Raw genomic sequence first — 26800 nt, forward strand, 5'->3', positions numbered from 1 at the left:
CTATACACCGTAATATACACTACCATAGACAAACCCACCCTTGAATTACACAATGCGTTACTTTACACTACCCTATACTTTAGACTGTAAAATGTTAGACTTGTAATATTACACTATGTATTATTCTACCAACCCTACTGTATACCACACTGCTGTATATTCACAATACAATTACGATACTATATATTGCCTTATGAATTATGTTAAACATTACAATGTTATACTATTTATTATATAACATGCTATAAACCATACCATTGACCGTCGTGTGAAGAGGCAGTGCCAGCGAATGGACTGCAGTCTGAATGTCACCATAAAATACAATCAATTAAAAACTGAAATTGTTTATAACGTCTTTCCAATGAAATTTTGATTTAAAGCTTTCGTGACTGCAGTAATTCATATGCTTAGTTCTTTCGGTAAAGTCACGTTGAAGGGAAACAACAAAATAATAAAATATATAAAACAATAAAAATTCTAACGACGTTTCGACCATAACACAAACCAATTCCTCGACCACATCAATTCCATACACCCAGCCATCAGATTCACCATGGAGGTCGAAAAAGATGGCAAGCTACCCTTTTTGGATGTCCTAATTAAAAGGAGACCTGATGGTTCAATGAGCCACTCTGTTGACAGGAAAGCTACGCATACGAATGCTTACTTAAAACCGGATTCCCACCACCATTCATGCCAGAAGAACTCCCTCATCAAGACTCTATACCATAGAGCCCAATGCATTTCCGACCAGGAACACATTGCCAGTGAACTTAAGCACGTACACCAAGCTCTCAAGGCTAATGGTTACTCCGACTACACAATCCGCAAAGCCATCACTCCAGCCATGAAGAAGGATCCTCTTGAGGAGCCATTCAAAACCATCACCTTACCCTACATTGCGGGGGTCACAAAAAAGATCTCCAAAATCCTGAATAAACACAAGATCCAGGTCCGATTCAACACAGTACATAAAATCCGTGATCTGGTTCCGTCTGTAAAAGATGTGGTTCCAGACATACAGTACCCGGGCGTCTACAAACTAAGTTGCCTCTGTGGTAGCAGTTACATTGGAGAAACCAAACGACATATCTGGGACCGCATCCGTGAACATAAAGCAGACTTGAAACACGGTAGGACGAGCACCTCAGCCGTGGCAGATCACTTATAATTCAGTGGGCTCACATGACATTGACTTCTCCAAGACGGACGTTCTCTGCAAGCCATCCGGCTACCATGAGAGATTCGTTCATGAGGCCATCCACATATACAAACACAGAAACAATTTCAACCGAGAAGATGGATTCTGGCTTAGTAACCATTGGAAAGACGTTATAAACCATTTTGGTACTTAATTGATTGTATTTTATGGTGACTTTCAGATCGCAGTCCATTCGCTGCCACTGCCTCTTAATACCTTTCACACGACGGTCAATGGTATGGTTTATAGCAGGGGTGTCCAAACTTTTTTTCCCGAGGGCCACATACAGAAAAATATACGAAGGATTGGGCCACTCACTAGACGTGAGGTATACTGCCTCACTTCTCATGCACTAATATTGTAAAAATCAATCAAATGCAGGTAAATTACGTTTGATTATTGAACATGTTTGAAGAAAAAAAGCCTCCATCATAGCTCTTCATTAGTAGATATTAATTTTATTTTTTACAAAAAGGTTGGCAGGTAATTCTCTCAGTGACAGCCTCAGATTGGTTCTTAGGGTGCTGATCCCCCTTCATTGTCCATATGAAGGGAGAGACAAGAAGACAAATAGGGGATGTGGATATTTCAACCTTATTACACAAATAAATTATTGGGCTTGTTAACACATCAACTAACGTTTGTTAAAACAATTGTCATCAACTTTAATTGAGTGAATTTATGAAGTAATTGGGCTTATTAACAAATGAAAACGGTGTGTATATTTTTAACTCACCTGTAATGGGAATAATGTTACGTTCAGTGGGAACAGTGATGCTGCACTTTGGTCTGAAGGATAGCTGGCAGGTCAGGATTAAGTTTGGTGGTTGAGATGCGAAGGACGTCACGGAGATGGCTGTCGGTCGTTCTGGTTCTCAGCCTGCTTTTGTTCAGCGTTAACAGAGAGAATGTCTGCTCACTTATGTATGTTGAGCCGAACAGACTCATCATTCGTTTTGCATGGCGTCTCGTCGGAGGAAACTTGGCCTTTTCCAAACTCCGGTAGAAGTCAGGTAGGGAGAGAAGCTGATGCTGATTCTTCAGAGAATCATCACACTGAATTTCGATCAGTTCTAATTGCAGACTCTCCTCCACTTCTTTTGCATCCATTGAAAACGGAGCTGCAAACAGTGTGATTTCCTTCTCAATGACAGAAAAATCTTGGAAGCGCTGACTGAATTCTGTCATGAGAGATGTGATCACAGACACATATTCTCCCATTTTTGCAGAGAGCTTGGCATTTGGAAATGCGCATTGATTTCGGTCAGCGTAGGGAAGTGCGCTACATTGAAGTTGCGCAGTTGTGACTCGAAGAGACGGAGCTTCGCACGGAATGCTTTCATGTGCACATACAGCTGTGGTACCAGCTGCTCTTTGCCTTGTAGTCTCGTGAGATCAACTAAAAAAGCCAGGCCTGCCAACCATAAAGGGTCACTGATCTCATGGAGAGGTCTGCCCTTTTCTTTCAAAAACTTGTCGATATTTGATCTCAGGGAATAACACCACTGCAGCACGGAGCCGCGACTGAGCCAGCGCACTTGAGAATGGTAGAGTAGGTCCCCGTATTCAGCATCGACATCAGAGAGGAACGCTTGCAATTCTCTGTGGTAAAGCCCTCGGGCCATAATTTTTTGACATTTTTCACAACTGTGTTCATCACATCGCCAAGCTGGATTATCTTGGCACAGAGGGCTTCTTGGTAGATGATACAGTGCATTTTAACAGTCTCACCTCCGCTCTCCTGCACCTTGGCACTCACCATAGAAGCCATTCCTTTGCGCTCGCCTGTCATTGCTGGAGCCCCATCCATTGTAATTCCACACAGCTTGTCCCATTTAAGTCCAGCCTGGTTAATTGAATCTGACACAGCTTCAAAACATATCCTTCCCAGTTGTTGTCCCCTTTAGACTCCGAAGATCAAGCAGTTCCTCCGTAATGCAAAAATTCTCATCAACTCCCCGCAAAAAAATTAACAGCCGTGCAGTGTCCGTGGCATCTGTGCTCTCATCACATGCAATCGAGTAAAAATCGAAAGCACAAGCTTTATCTGACACTTGCTGTTTTAAGTTAGCCGACAAGTCTTCAATTCGCCGCACAACCTTATTTCTGGACATACTAACATCGTTAAAATCCTGCATTTTCTCCAGGCACATTCCCACGACTTTAGTGAGGCACTGTTTGATGAAGTCACCGTCTGAGAAAGGTTTCCCGTGTAGGGCAATGAGTTGAGCTACTTCATTGCTGGCTATTGTTGCATTTTCTTGAGCTTTGTTAGCACGGAAAAAAAACCCTGCTGCTGCGTTAGCAGGCTAGCTTGCCATTTGCTTTACCTTCTCTCTCCGCTCGGCGCCAGTGTAGGACGTGAAGGTCTGATGTTTCGTTTCATAATGCCGTCGTACATTGTACTCTTTCATCACGGCAACACTCTCATTACAAATCAAACAAACACACTTCCCCTTGGTTTCTATGAAAAAACATTCATTTTTCCACCGAGTCTGAAATTTTCTGCACTCGCTTGCAATCTTGCGTCTCTTCGGTTCCGGCCTTTCTGGTGACCCTGAGCAAATGTTTTCTTCGATTGCTTGCTTTGTGGAGACGCTGCCTTGTTCAAGACAATATTGCCATCTAGTGTTTAAATTAAGAAATGCAATACAGTGGGCCATAGTCCATTATATTTTTAAACTTTGATACGGGCCCATTAAAAATGGATGGCGGGCCGCAGTTGGCCCGCGGGCCGTAGTTTGGACACCCCTGGTTTATAGCATGTTATATAATAATAAATAGTATAACATTGTAATGTTTAACATAATTCATAAGGCAATATATAGTATTGTAATTTTGTAGTGAATATACAGCTGTGTGGTATACAGTAGGGTTGGTAGAATAATACATAGTGTAATATTACAAGTCTAATATTTTACAGTCTAAAGTATAGGGTAGTCTAAAGTAACGCATTGTGTAATTCAAGGGTGGGTTTGTCTATGGTAGTGTATATTACGGTGTATAGTTGTGTAATGTAGGAAAAAGTTTATTTGGAGACATATCAATATAATGCATAATGTTAGAGCTTACATTGGGCTGTGTATACGGTATTATACAATGTAGTTTAGATTGGAAGGTATAACATTACAATGTATAGTAGTCTAGTTTATGGCATGGTTGTAATGCAACACAGGACAGAGCAGCACATCGTGGCTGTTTCTCCCCCCTCCTCCGTTCCGAGCATGGATGGACTCGTCCGTCTGAACGAGGCTCGTCGCTCTCCGTGGTGCTAACGTTGGAAAGAAGGAAAAAACCGCCACCCATTTTTTTCGCCATATGGCATTGTAATGTATAACGACTTATTGTTAATAGCTCAGCTGATGGAGAGTATATAGAGTTTATTGATAACATTGATGTAGTTTGTATTTTAGTTTTTAGTAGTTTACTATATGGTATTCATTAGATAGTGTAGTGTATTCCCAGTTACTTTATGTTTATAGCTCAATTTATTGAAGAATATATTGAGTACATTTATTATATTGATGAAGTTTCTACTTAGTTTTTTTTCACATCGGTTTATTGTATGATAGTTGGGTAGTTGCAGTCCTTTAGCGTCCATATACTAAATGCCTCTGCTGATATGTAAACTTTGACTTTAACATAGCTATTTCCGTGACCAGTCACATGCTAATCCCTCACATTAACATCATGCTAATTTCCCAGTTACATGCTAATTTCTGACTTTAACACCCTGCTGATCCAACACTTTAACGCAGCTATTTAAATGCTAAATTATCCTGTTTGATATGTAAACTCCTTTGTCAAGGCACTTTACCTCTCCCACCTAGTTTAAACGACACTGCGAATCTTAGCAGCAGTCATTGAAGTGCTGTCGTCCCGACAGTTCTGTTCCTTCACCTGAAGAAGGCTACTTATGTTGTGGCCGAAACGTCGTGAAAATGTTATTTTTTATTACGTTTTTTTTTTCCATTCTACGTTACTTTACCGAAAGAACCAAGAAGATGAATCCCTGCAGTCACGAAAGCTTTAAATCTGAACTTTACGCAATAAAAAATCATAGTGTAAGATAAGACTACAATCGTTGTCTGCTGTGAGGATCTTCTGTACTCAGGGCCCCGAATGTTTGTGGCAAGTGAAAGTTTGTCTCAGCAAAATATAAGATTTCTCACAGTAGCATACCGTATGACCACACGTCGCTCTGCACCTTGTAGAGCCCATGGAACATGCTTTCTGAAGACATCCACTTTACAGGCAGAGGCACCTAATGGACATGACCGCATGGCCACAAGCACAACAACAATACATTCAGTAAATTCAGTTCAGGCCGATGCATCGCGATTCGTCATACGTTTTTTGCGTCAGGCCATATTCATCTGGCCAAATTAGCGTCATCTAGCCCTCCACTACCCTGAAGGGTTAAATGTGTAGTGACATCACGGGATGGCACTGTGTAGTGCCGGGCCTAGAGAGGCACGGCGTGCGGTGTATTGACATCGCGGATACCACTCTGGTGTGGGTGTAGTACCGGCCCTAGAGGGGCTCGGTCAGCGCTGATTGATCCCGCTGGATGGCATCACGCTTGGCGTGCAGTGCCAACCCAACAGGATAGGGTGTGGGAGTGCCGACCGTAGGAAACGGGTTACTAAATGCCATGGCACTCTGGTTGACCCGAGAGGACACGTGACCGGTTAAGTCTACAAAGGGGCCCCAAGTGGGGGCTAGGGGTGGTCACGTGGTCGGGGTCCAGATCCTGCTGCTCGATGATTCTAGAAGGTGGTCGTGGCCAAGGGCGGAGCCAGCCACGCCACAGAGAATATAAGCTGGGTCCCCCAGAGGGACCGGCGTTGTTGTTCATCCTGAAGAAACCTTTGTCTACGTCTACGTTCTACCGAGTCTCCAACACATGGACTGGGACCCGAGCTGTGGTCCCGTTCTGTCGTAGCTAGTCATGTTGTAATTAGTGTAGTTAGCCTGGTGGTCACCACCACAGGTTGTTATTCTGGGCCAGTTACCCCGTGTACCACATGGGGGGGGAGGAGGAAGGAGATTTGTGAAATTGCCCCATATTTTGAACTGTCGGCAGAGCAGGGAGATTGAATCCAATTGCCGACCTCTGGATTGCAAGTCCAGGGTGGGAGAGCCATTGAACCACCGTGTGTGGCAGCACCCCCACTCTTTTTTTCTTAGGGGCTGTGCAAAATAAAATAAAAACATTGAGTACAATTAAAGTGATGGGCCTTCTATCCCGATGATGGTGATGACATTGGCGATATTGATAATGATGCTGATGATGCTAAGTAAGGTGAAGGACTCACATTGCCCTTCACCATGTAGTTGGGGTCAGTCTGGACGTCCCGTGCCAGCCCAAAGTCGCAAATCTTTGCGATGTGTCCATGCGTTACCAGCAATTTCCTCGCAGCCAGGTCGCGGTGGATGCACTAAAAAAAAGAAAAAAATTCCCTGTGTGGCCTTCAACAAACTTGGGGCAACTTCTGTGAAGGTCGGCCACGGTACACGACGGGGTGGGTGCCCAGCAACACGCCCGGCCGCCTTTGTCTCCCCAGTGTAGATGTTTACACACCGCACCAGGTACTCATTTGAGACTGAGTCCACCTGGGGAGGCCCAAGACCGGTTCAGATAATTGTCACTGATGTTGGCTGTGAGCAGGAATCGAACTCTGGCCGTTGGGTTCGTAGCACAGTGAACTAACCACTGAGCGACCACTCGCTACCCAGACAGCCATATTAAGGGCAACAAAGACGTGCACCACAGACACAGTCAAATACAAAGACACAGTTAAACACGCACAGTCACAGAGACACAGTTAAACATACTCTTTGGTTCTTTCGGTAAAGTAACATAGGTATAAAATAAAACAAATCACGACGTTTCGGGCGCTAAACCCTGTTTGTTTGGTATGCTTCTCTCTCTGTGTCCCCTGTTGTATCTGTGTTAGTTCCCCCCTACTTGTGTGTCTGTATATACATCTGGGGTTATGTGTTTCCTCTCGTAAATTTAGCTCTTCTGTACCTAATGATGGCTGCTTGTGTTGCAACCGAAACGTCGTACGCTATTATGTTATTTTATTATTTCTTATTTATACGTGACTTTACCGAAAAAAACAAAGAGTAATTCCTGCAGTCACAAAAGCTTCGAATCAAGTCTGAACCACCTCTACGGGGAGGTATGAGGTTTGTGTCTTTGTGTTGTCTCTGCTTGTGTATCTGCCTTTGTGTCTTGGCTTGGATTTGTGTCTCTGTGCTGTCTCTGCCTGTGTGTGGGCCTTGGTGTTTCCGAGTGTGTGCTGCTGCACCCCCTTTGCTCCATGCATACCTCATGCTAAATTGTCCCATTGTCTCTCAGCCTTACCTTCTCTGCCTATTTAAGGCGACTTCACTGTGTGCGTGTCTGTGCTGGTTCACTCTACTTGGATGTCTATGTGTGTGTGCGCGGTCTGTATTTTAAATTTCATACTTAACTTGCAATTTAGCAATCTTTGAAATAGCGTAATCAACCAGACTATGCGTTAATTGTGTTTTGACCGACCGTCTGTGTTGCTTTATATGGTTTCCAAATTTTGCTAAACCCTGTTTGTTTGGTATGCTTCTCTCTCTGTGTCCCCTGTTGTATCTGTGTTAGTTCCCCCCTACTTGTGTGTATGTATATACATCTGGGTTTATGTGTTTCCTCTCTCTCGTAAATTTAGCTCTTCTGTACCTGATGATGGCTGCTTGTGTTGCAACCGAAACGTCGTACGCTATTATGTTATTTTATTATTTTTTATTTATACGTGACTTTACCGAAAAAAAAACAAAGAGTAATTCCTGCAGTCACGAAAGCTTTGAATCAAGTCTGTAGTGCCTCTTGTTAAACAGTGCTTCAGTTAAACAGGAAAATTAATAAATCCAGCAGGCATGACTTGAAAAGTAACAAAATTACATTTTGGGTGGCACTCTAAATCGTCCGGTAAATCGTGTCGCCAATTATAATTTCTGCGTTTATCTGCGCGTGTCTGTGTACCCCCAGTGGAGGAATACGTGCGCAGCTTGCTGGACAACCCTGAGTTGATTGACCGTCTGGCACTGGCCTCGGAGCAGGTGAGACTCCGTATGCGTGCATCAGCTCTGCCCCCCCCTCATATTTATGGTGCGGGCCTGTACCCTTGTCCGACCCCTCACTTCCGCGTTGCATCCAGCTGCCTCACTGAAGAAAGGGACACTTGCCTTGCGCTGAGTACGACGTTTCGCTGGTTGTAATCGCCAGGGAAACGATATACTCGATTTGTAAGTGTTGTGGGTTTACTCTCCAATACACTGGCGTGCTGCAGTAGTAACTAATTGACACGTTTTGTTTTACGTAACAAACCTTACTAATTGTCTGTGCCGGGTTAACTACGCACATTTACGCGCTCTTACCCAAAAAACCTTTATTATGGATAATATTGGTCGCAAAAGAACACGTGTTAAACAGCTCCCGTTAAGAACGTCTCATCCTCACCATCAATGGTCAATCAATCAAATAAATCCTAGATTTATAACGTGGCATATTTACCAAAAAGCAGAGACGGAAGGGTGAAACTCTAGAGGTAGCTCTTTGATATCCGCTTTTGTGGAACGTTCTCTAACACGGATGGCCGTACTGCTCTGAGATAAATCAGACTGGATCCTTCGTCTCGTTACGTGATGGCGGTTGCAAAATTGTTGTTGACGCGTGCATGTGCCGTGCGTGTGCTGTGTACATGTGCAGGATGTGGTGGAGTCCCGGGTAATCTTCCCCGAACATCTCCCGCTGTCCCAGCTGCAGCAAGGTGTGCGCTCCGGCTGGTTTGTCCAGGGAACCTTCCTTGCGAGTCGTGAGAATTACCTGGAGGGGACTCTGAGGGTGCGAGGGGACGGTGACAGTGATAAAGAGGTACACGTTTCACAAGCCTGCGTCTGGAAGGAACAATGCTGTCCGATCGTATCTGTGTGAGTTTTAAAAACAAATTTATAATTAAGCAGTGGCATAGCGTTCTTGGCATGAGCAGTAGCTCTTAACCTTTACTGCAAGGCTGCAGTAAAGGTTAAGAGCTACTGGGCTAAAATATTTGTATTTTGAACGTCTTTTGCACCCTACGTAGGTGTCATAGCCTGGCTCCTGCCCCCCCGGCCTGTGAGTCTTGGTGCAGTTGCACTGCCTGCACACTCGATAGCTACGCCACCACAACTACAGTATATACGTTAATTGTGACTACTTTAATAATAGGGTTTTCCCCTTTTTTTTCTGGCAACAAAACTGAAACCTTTTACAAGGAATCATGTGTGCATTAACCACAATACTTGTGGTCAAAATGCAAACAAAAAACACACTATGATAATATATGCATTGTCCTTGAGACTGATTGGTTCACACCAGGGACGGCTTTCTTTTGAGCCTCGACCCAATTGGTGCGAGACCAGAGGACGCCAAAAGGCGTACGCATATATTGCAAATATTATCAGTGTGTTTTTGTTTGCATTTTGACCACAAGTATTGTGGTTAATGCACACCTGATTCCTTGTAAGAGGTTTCAGTTTTGTTGCCAGAAAAAAGGGGAAAAACCCTATTATATTTTGGTACTGGCAAAGGAGGTCTAATGATGGTTGTGACTACTTTGTTAACAAAATGAATGGTCTATTTCCACCTCCAAAATGTAACGTTAAATAACAATTAGGTACATTGGCCCTTTGTTGGAAAAAAAAACCCAGTCTAGAAATTGCCCTACTTGAACATATGTTACTGAAAAACATTGGTTTCAGAAGATTCATGGGCTCATAGTCCTACATTTTAAATTGTTTATTCGTGGTATTAAAACTCTTGTACAGTAAAACCTTGGATTGCGAGCATAATTCGTTCCGGAAACGTGTTTGTAATCCAAAGCACTCGTATATAAAAGCACTCGTATATCAGTTGTGATCACGTGACGCTCGGCAGTACAAAGCTGCTCGTATTGCAAGACCCTCGCTCGTTTATCAAATTAATATTTATTAAAAATTTTGCTTGTCTTGTAAAACACTCGCAGACCAAGTTACTCGCAATCCAAGGTTTTACTGTATATGCTGCTCTCTAACAGCACTTGGCCCAGCGGTCTGTTAAGACTATACGGGGGATCTTTTTTGTCTGCGTGCAGGTGTTGATCCAGGGCCTGCAGCATTTAAACCGCGCGATGCACGACGACATCGTGTGCGTGGAGATGTTCCCCGAGGAGCGCTGGGTTGCCCCCTCCTCGCTGGTCCTGCACGATGAGGGCGTCGCAGGGGACGTTGCAGAAGAGAATGAAGAGGATGTGGTGAGTGGAGCGTCAACACTGCCGAACCAAAATCAAACCCAGACACCTGCAGTGTGCGTGTCTCTCTCCCCGTGGTCGCATGGATTTTTCTCCAGGTCCTCCGGCTTTTCCCTCCACAGTTACAATCTGACATGCACTTAGAGTATGTGGCTGCTATCAATTTCAAATGTGATAAGATACTTCACTGAACGATCATTTGTGGCCAGGTCACTTAAAAAGAGCTATAGAGCTCTCAGGGTCCTTACCTGGTAAAGTTATTTAGTTTATAGTTTTTAAATAGTTTTAATATAAATTTTGATTTAAAGCTTTCGTGACTGCAGTAATTCATATTCTTAGTTTTTTTTTCGGTAAAGTCACGTTGAAGGGAAACAACAAAATAATAAAATATATAAAACAATAAAAAAATTCTCACGACGTTTCGACCATAACTCAAACGGTCGTCTTCAGGTGTGTTGGTTTGCATAAATTTATTTTTAAACGGCGCATTTATTTATTTATAAAAACGTTAGCGCCACGCGCAACGATTTGGCAGTTTATTTAGGACTAGCCCATCTATATTCTGAAAAGAGGAGGGGGGAGACAATTTTTTATAATGTATGCTGTCTGAAAGCCACTGTAAGCGTGAACAATCAATTAAGACCTGAAATGGTTTATCAAATCTTTCCAATGATTGCTAAGATAGAATCCATCTTCTCGGTTGAAATTGTCTCTGTGCTTGTATATGTGGATAGCCTCATGAACGAATCTCTCATGGAAGCCAGATGGCTTACAAAGAACCTCTGTCTTGGAAAAGTCAATGGCATGTGAGCCTACTGAATTAGAACAATGATCTGCCACGGCCGAGGTGTTGGTCCTACCGTGTTTAAGGTCTGCTTTGTGTTCACGAATGCGGTCCGAGACATGGCGTTTGGTTTCTCCAATGTAACTACTACCACAGAGGCAACTTAGTTTGTAGACACCAGGGTATTGTATGTCCGGAATCACATCTTTTACAGACGGAACCAGATCACGGATTTTATGTAATGTGTTGAAACGGACCTGGATCTTGTGTTTATTTAGGATTTTGGAGATCTTTTTTGTGACCCCCGCAATGTAGGGTAAAGTGATGGTTTTGAAAGGCTCCTCAAGAGGGTTCTTCTTCATGGTTTGAGTGATAGCTTTGCGGATTGTATAGTCGGAGTAACCATTAGCCCTAAGAGCTTGGTGTACGTGCTTGAGTTCACTGCTTATGTGTTCCTGGTCGGATATGCATTGGGCTCTATGATACAGAGTCTTGATGAGAGAATTCTTCTGTGATGGATGGTGGTGGGAATCCGGTTTCAGATAAGCATCCGTATGGGTAGCTTTCCTGTAGACAGAGTGGCTCATTGAACCATCAGGTCTCTTTTTAATTAGGACATCCAAAAAAGGTATCTTGCCATCTATTTCGACTTCCATGGTAAATCTGATGGCTGGGTGTATGAAATTGATGTGGTCGAAGAATTGGTCTAGAGCAAGCCGGCCATGTGACCAGATGACAAAAGTGTCATCACGTACCTCTTCCATAAGGTTGGGCGCAGAGTGGCAGTCTGGATGGCGTCAGTCTCAAATTTCTCCATGAAAATGTTAGCTATAACTGGAGAAAGGGGGGAGCCCATTGGGGTGCCCTCAGTTTGTTTGTAGAAAGTTCCATTCCAAGTGAAGTATGTATTGGTTAAACAGTGTCTCACCAGGGGGGGTACCTCAGTGTTTAGTCCTTGATGAACCAAGTCTTCAATGATTGCAATGGTGTCAGGTACAGGAACCTTGGTGAATAAGGAAACTACATCAAAACTGATAAGCAGGTCGTCTGGGGACAGGGAAATACCCTTGATTGTCGATACCAGGTGAGTCGAATTTTGTACCACAGAGGTGGTCTTTCCAGTGAAAGGACGCAGGATTTCAGACAAAAAACGAGCTAGTTTGTAGGTGGGGGAGCCGATAGTAGAGACTATGGGACGAAGGGGTGTATCTACTTTATGTATTTTTGGTAAGCCGTATAATCTTGGTGGCCTGGCAGCAGAAGGTTTCAACGAAAACTGTTTAGATTGATCAATTAATGCGGTTGAATCAGAAATTCTTTTGTTGGTTTGTGTGACGAGCTGTTGGTGGGATCTCTTTTTATTTTTGTATAACTACCATCGTCGAGTAATTCTTAAATTTTGTTGTTGTATTCTATTTTATCCATGATGACAGTAGCATTGCCTTTGTCAGCTGAGAGGACTACAATATCATTCCTCTTTTTTAATTTATATAATTCAAAACGCTCATCTTTGCTGAGGTTGCTAGCTGGCATCTTAGCGTTTTTGAGGGTTGCAGCGATTTCAGATCTTGCTACGTCTGCAGCGATGTGACCCAGGCCCCTGAGAGCAATGTCGCAGCCAGCCATCGGTGGCTGGCTGCGACACTCCCGCTACCCGAACGTACGACTGCACCGTGACGCCCCGGACGCCGTGACACCTCACCCGTCTGTCCCGTGGTCGGCAACGTCGGGCTCATCCTTCTGTCACTTGATGCGCGGCCACGCGGCTCTGTATGCAAGCCGTCGAACCCAAAACACGAACGGTGACACGGTGAATTGGAAGTCAGGGTGGATGAAGTGGCACCACTGTGATATTTTTTTGTTTGAAAGCATGGCAAACTCACCTGTGATTCAACCTAGGTTATTAAGGTGTTGTAAGTTGATAGTCTCAGCCCAGTCACCAATAACTGCACCAAAAACGATATTAAATTTGGTCGTGCACTTCGATTGTTTGATTTCCATCTCTGAGAAAACTACTGCGTTTGACTGCCATGTGATGAACATTACTTTGATTGGCAGAGTGGTTGGAAAAGCACTGCCCCCCTACAATTTGGACTGCATTTCACTTCAATGGATCTTAGAAGTAGCTCTGTTATGTCTGCTCCTGTGGGTCGTCCTTGACCACGAAGGGTTTGTATAGATTGCTTGTCTTGTGCGATACCATTAACACAATGAGAAACAAAATTGGTGAAAAGTTAAATATATTGTTAAGATGTATTCTTTGGGTTGTATCTTTGTTTAAACAGATGTCGGTTAATATTCTACATAATGTACGTTATGTACAAGGTTGGCATTGTGGTTGTGCTTTTCATACCTATTTGCCACTGCACAACCGAGCGACACCATGGCTGGCACGGTTTAGTAGGCTGCAGGTTGTTTATCCACTGCAAAAGCGGATCCATGCCATGGACGGTCAATGCTTTGAACAAGGCTAGGCACGTGCAGATGACGCTGTGGTGCCACGTCCCCGCGGTGTACTGACTGCCGTCACACAATTAACGTGTCGCTAGCCCCGCCCCTGGCCCTGCTCGGCCCCCGGATATATTTGGATGCCTTGTGGGGCCAGCATACTACGGTTTGGTTCTGGTTCGACACGGCAAAAAGCCAATGGGTGACCACAGACACTTCGAGAGATCTGCACTGTCTGGGTTCCATTGTACCAGTGGAAAAGGGATACCGGTGACGATTGGCCACGTATGTGCATATGCATGTTGAACTTCTTCCGTACCATACGTAGACAACCTTGCTAATCGTCGGTGTGCTTGTGCAGGGCCATTTTGTGCGCTCTCTGGGCGAATGTGGGGATAAGGAGACGGAGACGGAGGTGCTGCTGCTGGAGCACGACGTGCCACACCAGCCCTTCAGCCAGGCCGTACTTGCATGCCTGCCCCCTCCCACGTTCAGCATCACAGCAGAGGTACGCATGAGACGTGTGACGATATGTCAATTCATCGATTGAGTTCAATTCTTACGCCTGCGGTGTGTTGGTGTGCTTGGTCGTGCATGTGAGAATCCTTTACTTCAATGTTCTTTATTACAAGGCCCACGGGCCACTGGTGGCCCCTGGGTGGCCTTTGGTGTGGCCCATGACGTGTGGCCCCCGACGTATAGGCCCCCGACAATAGACAAATGCGAAAACAGCCCCCATCATCATCATCGTGCTGTCAAACCTCAATAGTTTCAAGATGTTTGGCCTGCGTAGAATACCTTCTAGAGGACCTCTCTGGAGCTCTCCCTCCAGTCGAGGTCCTTCCGCTGCACTGTCATGAACGAGAAGCCACGGGGCTCTACACCTTTACCGCAGACCGTATATAGAAAAGCCGTCGACCTGAAAGAAAGTTGATGGCTCGGACACATCATCGTAAGAAGAGAGGAAATTCACATCGGAGGAAGGAAGGCGACGGACTTATGGAAGCACCAGGGCGGAGACCCGAGAGGCAGGCCTCGAGAGATGCGGATCAAAGTGGTGAGCCAGGATGTGGAGGACTCTGCAGTAGCCGTGGAGATGGTCCAGTACAGAAATGAATGGAGCAAGGGGACTACAGACTTTTTTCCTATAACGCTGTACTTGCGTTCCTGAAGAACACCGAATTGTGGAAAAATCGCATAATAAATAAGATAGGGTAAAGCACAGTCCGCGATAACACGTGAGATGCGTACGCATCTAGAAGCATCCAGAAGCATCCCACCTTGTGTGATGCTACACCGAGGCAACCGTACAACCGCTTATTCTGCCTCGCACAACGCAGTTCTGTTCACTCGATCGCCTTTTATCCAATTCGCATCCATGTTATGAAAAAAATGTGTTCCCTAATGCATTCATCGCATTATATCTAATTCACGATATGAAAACACGCGGAGTTATAGGAGAATGGACTGTACTTTCAAAATATTCAGTCGCCTATTGAGAAGCTAGAACGCCATTAGAATGAAGTTGGTTTACCCATGTATGGCTCACCCTGTGTTTTGTTTGTTGTAAGGCAGCGTTTTGTTGAACCTGGTGCTGTGTGTGTCCCGTACAAGGACCAGGCTGGCAGGGAGGACCTCCGTGTGTTGTCCATCTGCAGTGTGGATCCTCCAGGCTGCACAGACATCGACGATGCCCAACACTGCAAACCGCTCGACAATGGGAACGCCGAGGTATTCATTTGGTGGTGGTAATCGTGGTCACGGTCGGGGTAATTCGTGCCTATTCCTTTCATGGTTTTGTCAATGCTAGTGGAGGTGACAAGGGGAGTTTAATGACACAATGATAAGTGCACTGCACATTCATCCTGTCAAGCTGGTTTAGTTCCAGTCATGGCTAACACCGGTACAGAGTGATATCTAAAAAAACTGCCCAAGTTCTCCCCTTCACCACCTGCATTGACCATCGTAACAAAGCAAGGTCAAATGACAATCGCGACCCATTACGGCATGGAGAAGCCCTCATCCTGCAGTGGATTGACAAAGGGGTGGACAATATTCCTGTTTTTAAGTTTCCAAACATTGTTGCCTTAGTGCCCGTATTCTTGGTCTCTGCTCGGCTCAGGACTGACTTCAACATGGCTCGGTTCTGGCTTGATCTGCTCCGTTGCCTCCAAAGAAGCATGAGTGGCTCAGCTGTGCCTTGGCTCACGCTCAGCTCACAGAAATTCTGAGCGTGGCTGGGAGCATGCAGGGATATACGAGGAGGCACAAGGGACACAGAGGCTCAGGGCTGGAACCATGCTTAGAGGCAGCTCGGGTTTTAAGCATTGCTTTGATGTGGCTTATTGAGAATTAGAATCAGAATATTTATACTGGAGGAATCCGATGAGCTATAAAGCTATTTTTCACATGTCCAGTAGAGGCGGGTAAGAACGTTACAACAACAAACAGTACAAAACATAATAGTAGTGCAAAGTACAAGAAAGACAAACAAATAACCCAAACACAAACAAATACAACGAAACCATCCCCATCCTACCAGGCAAAGCCCACTGAGGTATTGATTTATTTTTGATTAGTGACCTGGCCACAAATGAATAGCTGAACAAAGTGGCCCATCATTTGGACATTTATAGCAGCCAAAATAATAGAAATAATCTCAATGCATGTTGCGCGAGAGCCAAGCCTGAGCCAAGCCATAGCTAAGACTCCACTGGCCTAAGTGTCCACGTCACTGGCCGAATGCCTGGTTCACAATGAATGCACCAGGTGGTAATGGGTGTGCATTTCATTTCACATTATTGTGCTTTGGTTGGAGTGGCTATGGTGGAGGTTATGCATGCATGTGTAGTGAGCAACTTCCGACAGACGTCTAGTAGAAGGCGTCTTATTTATTAAAAGCACACAGGGCGATACACTTCGTAACGCGGCTACACCTAGGCTGTACAAACACGCAGCCCATCTCCGTCCTGCGTAGCTACGCTGGTTGGTTGACGAGCGTAGCGGCGGAGACAGAGCTGCTCTTGCAGAAGAACCAGCCACGTGGTCGAAGACGAAGAGATGACGACGGTAGCGACGCAACCAGGACCCAGACCCCACGCTAACAGCCCCGAAGTTCTGATTCGGTGCTCTTTATATCTGCCTGGAGTGGCCAAGCTCCACCTCTGGCCACGCCCCCATTCTAGAACCTTCTAGGCCCTTCGGGATGGTTCCCGGAGCTTCTCGACTGACTCCCCCGTTGACCTTTACCCCAGATACGCCCCTTCATAATAAGGCATTATGTAATGCAGCTATAACCTTAATTACCCTTACAGGCCGGCAGGTATCACCCTGTCATTACACATCCATGCATGTGAGGGTGGTGACGGTGTATTAATGTGTGTTCTAGGTTGGGGTACACATCGCCGATGTGAGCTACTTTATCCGGCCGGGGAATGCCTTGGATGAGGAGGCATCTCTGCGTGGTACCACAGTTTACCTGTGTGAGAAGGTGAGATGTGGATTTCTTCTTGCCACAATATCAAGTGTTTTACAACCCGCCGATTTCATCCTTTCATTCTTAACTTTACGACATGATGTAAAATATTATGATGTAATGATCATCGCGGTACCAGTTTCCCCACAACTGTAATTGTAGTTGACATTTTCACCACATTTTTTTGTGTGCTTTTCAGTACTTACCGTATGAATAACAACAATGCTAAATATCTCTCATGATGTATTAAACGAGGTGATTTTTGTGGATTTCTTATCATATCATGTACCGTCACATCATGAGCGACAGGCTATCGGCGCAGTGTAACACTCGTGCCTTGCAGCAAGGAGACGCTGGGTTTGATTACTCAACTCTTGTGCCTTTTTGCTTGCTGTTTTGTTTGTTCTCCCCCCTGTTAGTGAATGGGTTTCCTCTGGATTAATCAGATTTCCTCTAAATAAAACCCATACAATCTTAACTGGCATTCGCGAAAACATCCCCTTGCTGAACAGTTACATGCAGGTGATTTAATCATGTGTGGGTTTGCTTGCAAAACACTCGTTGAGTTGGTGCATATGTATTTGCCAGATTGTGTTTATTGATAGAGAAGTGGTTGCGTTTATGTGTTTTTGCACCTGCAGAGGATTGATATGGTGCCAGAGTTATTGAGCTCAAACCTGTGTTCCTTGAGATCCAACGTCGACCGGTGAGATGCACCAACAACTGTGAACTCGCGAGTGCGCACATTGCAACCCATACTCAGCAGCTAACGTGCGTTGTTGCCAGGTGCACATGTAATCCCATGATGCGTGGTACTGCAAAGCTTTTGCAGTCGAACAATGGTTGCTACGTATATATTCCAGTTGAGTAATTTGTAACAACCCAAACCGGTATTTGGCCAAACATCCCGCTGCTGAAAGAATGACTCGACTACCAAAAACTTGGCAAGACCCTCCTGAAAAAGAGTCTCGAGACTTTGCGAGGCTTTCCTGAGTGAACACCCTGCACCACTCCAATGTCGACGACTCCGCCACTCGACGGTGAATGGCGACGGTGCATGTGCTGTGCGCGTGCAGGCTGGCGTTCTCGTGCATATGGGAGATGACTCCAAAGGCTGAGATCGTGAGCACACGTTTTACCAAGAGCATCATCAATTCCAAGGTGATTCCCTCCCCCCCCCCACAGACGTTCAGTTTTTGTAAAACTCTCGTTTGCTTTCACGTTTATTGTATCAGTGCCTTGCTATGTTAGTGCAGTTGAGGTTTCCGGATGGCTGAGAGGTCAGAGCGTTGAGCTTGCACCTCTGGGTTCACAAGTGGAGCGAGATGAACCGGGTTCACAAGTGGTAGTATGTATGTTGAACTTCTTTTGCACCGTATGTAGCCAACTGTGCTAATCGGAGGTGCGAGGTAGGACATGAAAGTAGTGAGTTGATGGTCTCTGTCGAGTCAACAATCACTGCACAAAACACAGAACATGCCAATTCGTCACGAGTACAGCACACCGGTGTGTTGTACCAGTGACGAATTGGCCACGTTCTGTTTATGTGACAACCCTTACTAGTCGGCTGTGTCGGGTGGTGGCGGGTTTAACGACACATTTATGTATTTACACAATCTAACCCAAAAAACCTGTATTATGGATGATATTGGTCACGAAAGCCTACGTGTTAAACTCACTGCACAAAAGACCACCAAATTACATTGCACTAAATTTGGTTAAATTCCAGCTTTGAGAATTCAAAAAATATAAATTTTACTGTCTTTGGGTGAGCGTAACCCTCAGTGGTCATCGGGCGCCACGTAGACATCTGTTGAGTTCTGGCTTGGGCTTGGATCAGGCGTGGGCATTGTGTAATTGCGAGGACCCCATGGTTCACCCGTGGTGTGTTCATCGTATCCCCGCAGGCGTCTCTGACGTACACAGAGGCTCAGCTAATGATGGACGACGCCGGGCGGAAGGACCCGGTCACCAGCAGCTTGCGTGGCCTCAACTCCCTGGCCAAGATCCTCAAGCAGAGGCGCATTCAAAACGGGTAACTCATTTTCAAGATCCTCATCCCCTCCACCGCCTCTGGAGCGCTGAGCAGTATTAATGGGTGCACCACATTTAGTCGATCGGCAGGTCGCCTGTGGCGCGGTAAAGTGTGGTTACTCCCGTGTCTTCTAAGACATCCGGCCAGCGTGGAAGAGTAGGCTAAAATACATTGAGAGGGACTGTAAAAGGGTGTATCTCTAGAGGGGCCCCCTCTTATGGGAGCCCCCTTCCAGCAGTGGCTTGAGCAAGCAATTGCAAAGCTGCACCTGTAGGTTTTTTTGACCCCATGATGCATGAGGCTTGGGTGAATACCATGCACAAACAAGTGTTACAGGATTCATACTCTTTGTTTTTTTTCAGTAAAGTCACGTAGGTAAAACTATAAAATAAAATAACAACTAAATTAAATCACGACATTTCGGGCGCAACACAAGCGTCCTTCTTCTGGTGGGACAACCACAGCCAGAAACAATTGCTGAAGTGGGCAAAAAAGGGCTGTTGTAACAAGAGGCTATATAGGTAAGAGAGTGGGGGGGAGCAAGGGGGGAGAGATAGAGAGGGGGGTGTGGGATAGGGGAAGTGGGGTGCTGCTAGAGGGATTAAAGGGGCGAGCACGGCAAAATGCCGGGGGGGGGGGGGGGAAGTGAGCGGGGCTGGGAGTGGGAGGCTGAAGAAGCTGGAGATGCGGAAATGAAGGCAACAATAAAGAAGTTAAGGTTTTACCTGGTTAATAACATCCTTCTAGATTGGAGTGTTACAGGCTGCTGCGGGGCTACATTGTGGGCAATAGAGGACAATGCAGTGACATAAATTGTTTTACTCTAAATTTTGATTTAAAGCTTTCGTGACCGCAGTAATTCATATTCTTAGTTTTTTCGGTAAAGTCACGTTGAAGAGAAACAACAAAATAACAAAATATATATAAAAAAAACAATAAAAAATTCTCACGACGTTTCGACCATAACTCAAACGGTCATCATCAGGTGTGTCAGTTTGCATAAATTTATTTTGAAAATGGCATATTTATTTATATATATAAAAAAATAACGTTTGCGTCACGCAACGATTGGCAGTTTGCCAGGACTAGTCCATCTATTTTTTGAAAAGAGGAGGGGGGAGACGAAATTTGTTTTTATGTATGCTGTCTGAAAGCCACTGTAAGCGTGAACAATCAATCAAGAACTGAAATGATTTATCAAATCTTTCCAATGATTGCTAAGATAGAATCCATCTTCTCGGTTGAAATTGTCTCTGTGTTTGTATATGTGGATAGCCTCATGAACGAATCTCTCATGGAAGCCAGATGGCTTACAAAGAACCTCCGTCTTGGAAAAGTCAATGGCATGTGAGCCTACTGAATTAGAACAATGATCTGCTACGGCCGAGGTGTAGGTCCTACCGTGTTTAAGGTCTGCTTTATGTTCACGAATGCGGTCCGAGATATGGCGTTTGGTTTCTCCAATGTAACTACTACCACAGAGGCAACTTAGTTTGTAGACACCAGGGTATTGTATGTCCGGAATCACATCTTTTACAGACGGAACCAGATCACGGATTTTATGTAATGTGTTGAAACGGACCTGGATCTTGTGTTTATTCAAGATTTTGGAGATCTTTTTTTTTTTGTGATCCCAGCAATGTAGGGTAAAGTGATGGTTTTGAAAGGCTCCTCAAGAGGGTTCTTCTTCATGGTTTGAGTGATAGCTTTGCGGATTGTATAGTCGGAGTAACCATTAGCCCTAAGAGCTTGGTGTACGTGCTTGAGTTCACTGCTTATGTGTTCCTGGTCGGATATGCATTGGGCTCTATGATACAGAGTCTTGATGAGAGAATTCTTCTGTGATGGATGGTGGTGGGAATCCGGTTTCAGATAAGCATCCGTATGGGTAGCTTTCCTGTAAACAGAGTGGCTCATTGAACCATCAGGTCTCTTTTTAATTAGGACATCCAAAAAAGGTATCTTGCCATCTATTTCGACTTCCATGGTAAATCTGATGGCTGGGTGTATGGAATTGATGTGGTCGAAGAATTGGTCTAGAGCAGGCTGGCCATGTGGCCAGATGACAAAAGTGTCATCCACGTACCTCTTCCATAAGGTTGGGCGCAGAGTGGCAGTCTGGATGGCGTCAGTCTCAAATTTCTCCATGAAAATGTTAGCTATAACTGGAGAAAGGGGGGAGCCCATTGGGGTGCCCTCAGTTTGTTTGTAGAAAGTTCCATTCCAAGTGAAGTATGTATTGGTTAAACAGTGTCTCACCAGGGGGGGTACCTCAGTGTTTAGTCCTTGATGAACCAAGTCTTCAATGATTGCAATGGTGTCAGGTACAGGAACCTTGGTGAATAAGGAAACTACATCAAAACTGACAAGCAGGTCGTCTGGGGACAGGGAAATACCCTTGATTGTTGATACCAGGTGAGTAGAATTTTGTACCGCAGAGGTGGTCTTTCCAGTGAAAGGACGCAGGATTTCAGACAAAAAACGAGCTAGTTTGTAGGTGGGGGAGCTGATAGTAGAGACTATGGGACGAAGAGGTGTATCAACTTTATGTATTTTTGGTAAGCCGTATAATCTTGGTGGCCTGGCAGCAGAAGGTTTCAACAGCCTCGTCACACAAACCAACAAAATAATTTCTGATTCAACCGCATTAATTGATCAATCTAAACAGTTTTCGTTGAAACCTTCTGCTGCCAGGCCACCAAGATTATACGGCTTACCAAAAATACATAAAGTTGATACACCTCTTCGTCCCATAGTCTTTACTATCAGCTCCCCCACCTACAAACTAGCTCGTTTTTTGTCTGAAATCCTGCGTCCTTTCACTGGAAAGACCACCTCTGCGGTACAAAATTCTACTCACCTGGTATCAACAATCAAGGGTATTTCCCTGTCCCCAGACGACCTGCTTGTCAGTTTTGATGTAGTTTCCTTATTCACCAAGGTTCCTGTACCTAACACCATTGCAATCATTGAAGACTTGGTTCATCAAGGACTAAACACTGAGGTACCCCCCCTGGTGAGACACTGTTTAACCAATACATACTTCACTTGGAATGGAACTTTCTACAAACAAACTGAGGGCACCCCAATGGGCTCCCCCCTTTCTCCAGTTATAGCTAACATTTTCATGGAGAAATTTGAGACTGACGCCATCCAGACTGCCACTCTGCACCCAACCTTATGGAAGAGGTACGTGGATGACACTTTTGTCATCTGGCCACATGGCCGGCCTGCTCTAGACCAATTCTTCGACCACATCAATTCCATACACCCAGCCATCAGATTTACCATGGAAGTCGAAATAGATGGCAAGATACCTTTTTTGGATGTCCTAATTAAAAAGAGACCTGATGGTTCAATGAGCCACTCTGTCTACAGGAAAGCTACCCATACGGATGCTTATCTGAAACCGGATTCCCACCACCATCCATCACAGAAGAATTCTCTCATCAAGACTCTGTATCATAGAGCCCAATGCATATCCGACCAGGAACACATAAGCAGTGAACTCAAGCACGTACACCAAGCTCTTAGGGCTAATGGTTACTCCGACTATACAATCCGCAAAGCTATCACTCAAACCATGAAGAAGAACCCTCTTGAGGAGCCTTTCAAAACCATCACTTTACCCTACATTGCTGGGATCACAAAAAAGATCTCCAAAATCTTGAATAAACACAAGATCCAGGTCCGTTTCAACACATTACATAAAATCCGTGATCTGGTTCCGTCTGTAAAAGATGTGATTCCGGACATACAATACCCTGGTGTCTACAAACTAAGTTGCCTCTGTGGTAGTAGTTACATTGGAGAAACCAAACGCCATATCTCGGACCGCATTCGTGAACATAAAGCAGACCTTAAACACGGTAGGACCAACACCTCGGCCGTAGCAGATCATTGTTCTAATTCAGTAGGCTCACATGCCATTGACTTTTCCAAGACGGAGGTTCTTTGTAAGCCATCTGGCTTCCATGAGAGATTCGTTCATGAGGCTATCCACATATACAAACACAGAGACAATTTCAACCGAGAAGATGGATTCTATCTTAGCAATCATTGGAAAGATTTGATAAATCATTTCAGTTCTTGATTGATTGTTCACGCTTACAGTGGCTTTCAGACAGCATACATAAAAACAAATTTCGTCTCCCCCCTCCTCTTTTCAAAAAATAGATGGACTAGTCCTGGCAAACTGCCAATCGTTGCGCGTGACGCAAACGTTATTTTTTATATATATAAATAAATAAATATGCCATTTTCAAAATAAATTTATGCAAACTGACACACCTGATGATGACCGTTTGAGTTATGGTCGAAACGTCGTGAGAATTTTTTATTGTTTTTTTTAATATATATTTTGTTATTTTGTTGTTTCTCTTCAACGTGACTTTACCGAAAAAACTAAGAATATGTTTTACTCTACTTAATGCTCCCATGTCTGTGCTCCCCCACCTTTGCCAGCGCGTACTGACCACCACGGTTTAGTACGGTGAAACCACCCCACGACTCGCATGACATGGGGGTGGCCCTCATCCAGCAGTGGATTGACTTAACGAGCTCTGCATGTTCAACTCAAATATCTGAGTTTGTGAAGTGTCTTATATTAAGATTCTGTGTTGTTTTGACTGGACATGATAATCGCTCATGTCCCTTCTCCACCCGTAGGGCATTGACTCTGGCATCCCCTGAGGTCCGATTCCACATGGACAGCGAAACCCATGACCCGATCGACCTGCAGACCAAGGAACTCAAGTGAGTCTCGTCAAGAAGACACCTCCCATGACTGCAATCCGACTGTTGTGCAGACCTCTCTATCAGAATCAAAATATATATTTCTACTGGAAGAATCCGATGAGCTATAAAGCTCTTTTTTCACAGATGTCCAGTTGGGGCAGGTCACAACGTTACAACAACAAACAATATAAGCACACGTTAGGATTGCAAAGTATTGGAAAGGTAAACAAATAACTTAAACAAATATACAAATAAAACTAAACTATTTTTATCTTTTTAAAAAATCTTACCTGACCACAAATGATAGCTGAACAAAGTGGCTTATCACGTGGGAAATTTATTATCAGCAAAATAATCTAAGATAAAGATTCTTGACCCTTGTGATTGATGTGTTGTGGTGGCGGAAACTGGTGCGTGTACACAGGGAGACCAACTCGATGGTGGAGGAGTTCATGTTGCTCGCCAACATCTCCGTGGCAGAGCGCATCGTAGACGAATTCCCCGAGTGTGCGCTGCTTCGACGCCACCCGGCGCCTCCGCCTTCCAACTACGACATCTTGGTGAAGGCGGCGAAATCAAAGGTAGAGTTAGAACCCCTTTTAACGACCACCCTTGTTAACTAATCGCTTAACAACGGACCTCCATAGAGCTCAATGTGTAGGCTTAACCGACCATTTCCCTGTTAACGACGGGCTGTTGTAGGTACAGTAAATATGAATTAATGCCACGTAGAAGGGAAACAATAAAATAATAATAATATAAAAAATTAAATTCTCACGACGTTTCGACTGCAACACAAGCAATCATCATCAGGTGTGAAAACCACAACAAGAAAATTTGAAAAAAGTGGCAGTTATTTTTAATGTTAGCACCACGGAGAGAGATTTGACAGTTTGTTCAGATGGACGAGTCCATCTATGTTCGGAAAAGAGGAGGGGGGAGACGAAAAATAATGGATGCGGTCTGAAAGCCACCTTGAGCGTGATCAATCAATTAAGACCCGAAATGGTTTATCAAATCTCTCTCCGTGGTGCTAACGTTAAAATAACCGCCACTTTTTTCAAATTTTCTTGTTGTGGTTTTCACACGTGATGATGATTGCTTGTGTTGCAGTCGAAACGTCGTGAGAATTTTATTGTTTTATATTTTTATTATTTTATTGTTTCCCTTCTACGTGAATTTACTGAAAGAACCAAGAATATGAATTCCTGCAGTCACGAAAGCTTTAAATCAAAATGAATTAATGCATTTATTAACAGTGTTTATTTTAATATGATGTGTTTATAATGTTAGTATCTTTATGTATTCATATCCATTGTTTAAATATTATAAAATACGTGTTTTGGGTGAACAAGGGAAACTTTCGATGCTCGTGTTCGTGGAACCAATTACCGTCTTTAAGAGGGGTTCTATCGTCTCTAGCTTGCTGTTAACCTTCCTTCAATATCATCCTCCTCGCAAGGAATTCAGAGGTCGCCGGGTGGCTCAAATTTTTGTTTGAGGTCTTTTGGTTTAACCGGGTGAGAACTCAAGAGACCATAATAGTCTCATTTGCAAGGGTCACCTGGGTCACCCTATGACCCAGAGATTACAGCTGGGACCCTGGCTTCAAAATCCAGCAGCCGCATTGAACACACTGTGTTATCAAGTGTAGGGAGTTGAAGGACTCGGCTCGTTTCCCAGCTACTCCACAGAAATAAGCAACAAAAAACCATCACGATAAATGTAGTACTGTATTTAATTTTAGATAAATTCCAGCACTGAAATGTTGAAATATCAGGTCGACTTATTGTGATGAACATTGTGCTCAAAATGGGTGGGAATGTGCTACCCCCTACTGTGAAGCAGAGGTGCCTTGAAACGATGTCAGTATTGGCCTGAGCGAGCAATTGCAGGGCTGCACCTTTTACCTTTATCTTGAGATGTAGCCGTATAGGTTCCACTCGCCCTTAGAGGCAGAACAACTCAAAAGGTGTGATGAACCACAGACAACGCTGGAAGGCAGCCAGGCACTGTGCCAGATGTAGATTAATCCACTTGCTGTACTGCCTTCTCCTGGCAAGCCAGGTTATGGAAACCTGAATGCCCACAGGAAGTGCGCGCATCCTGGCCACGCGCTGCATGATGCAGGCCATCTACTTCTGCTCCGGCATGGAACCCGACACCCACCACTACGGGCTCGCCACCGCCATCTACACCCACTTCACGTCGCCCATTCGACGGTGACGTGCTCTGGCGTCAGGCACACGCGTGAAATCGACCTTCGCGATTATTGAGGGGACTATGTTGTTGTCTTGGTGTGGTCTGGGACTGTGTTGCCTTTCCCAAGTTTAGGAATTTATTAATTAATTGATGTACTTATGCAATGTTAATTTGTCATTATGGCACACCTCCGATTAGCACGATTGGCTACGTACTTGTATATCTTTTTTCTATTATTTACTTTTAGTGATTTGTTTACCTTTCCTATTCTTAGCACTCCTATCATCTACCTACTGGACATCTGTCAAAAAGAGCTTTTATCGCGAATCGGATTTCTCCAGGATAAAGATTCAGATTTTGACTTATTTTTCTAAAAGGTCCTTTAAACGGGAAGTTTGGCCAATTCCTTAAATGGTTGTTTGGCTTGTGTTGGAGAAAAACTAGAGGATTCGGAGAACACCGACGCCTACAAGGAGGGTGACAGTGTTCCACGTGCAGAATCAAGAATCCATTGCCGTGTTGCAGCGGCGGCCAAAAGTGAATTGCAATTCTGCCATGGATCGCTAACGATTTTGTTGTGGATCTTAAATAAGAACACAGATATGAGCAG

The 26800-nt window shown here is 44.5% G+C and overlaps 1 protein-coding gene across 1 annotated transcript in view; it reads left to right on the forward strand.

The window, feature by feature from the left end:
• Positions 1 to 26800, forward strand: part of LOC142905591 (exosome complex exonuclease RRP44-like) — a 101853-nt gene that overhangs the window by 64312 nt on the left and 10741 nt on the right. The window contains exon 4 of the mRNA XM_076052216.1: positions 26081 to 26210. Within this exon, the coding sequence (XP_075908331.1) occupies positions 26081 to 26210 (130 nt within the window). The remainder of the gene's footprint in view (positions 1 to 26080; positions 26211 to 26800) is intronic.

The sequence above is a fragment of the Petromyzon marinus genome, chromosome 55, assembly GCF_048934315.1.
Source record: "Petromyzon marinus isolate PM22_M1 ecotype Great Lakes invasive population chromosome 55, UKy_Petmar_22M1.pri1.0, whole genome shotgun sequence".
NCBI lineage: Eukaryota > Metazoa > Chordata > Hyperoartia > Petromyzontiformes > Petromyzontidae > Petromyzon > Petromyzon marinus.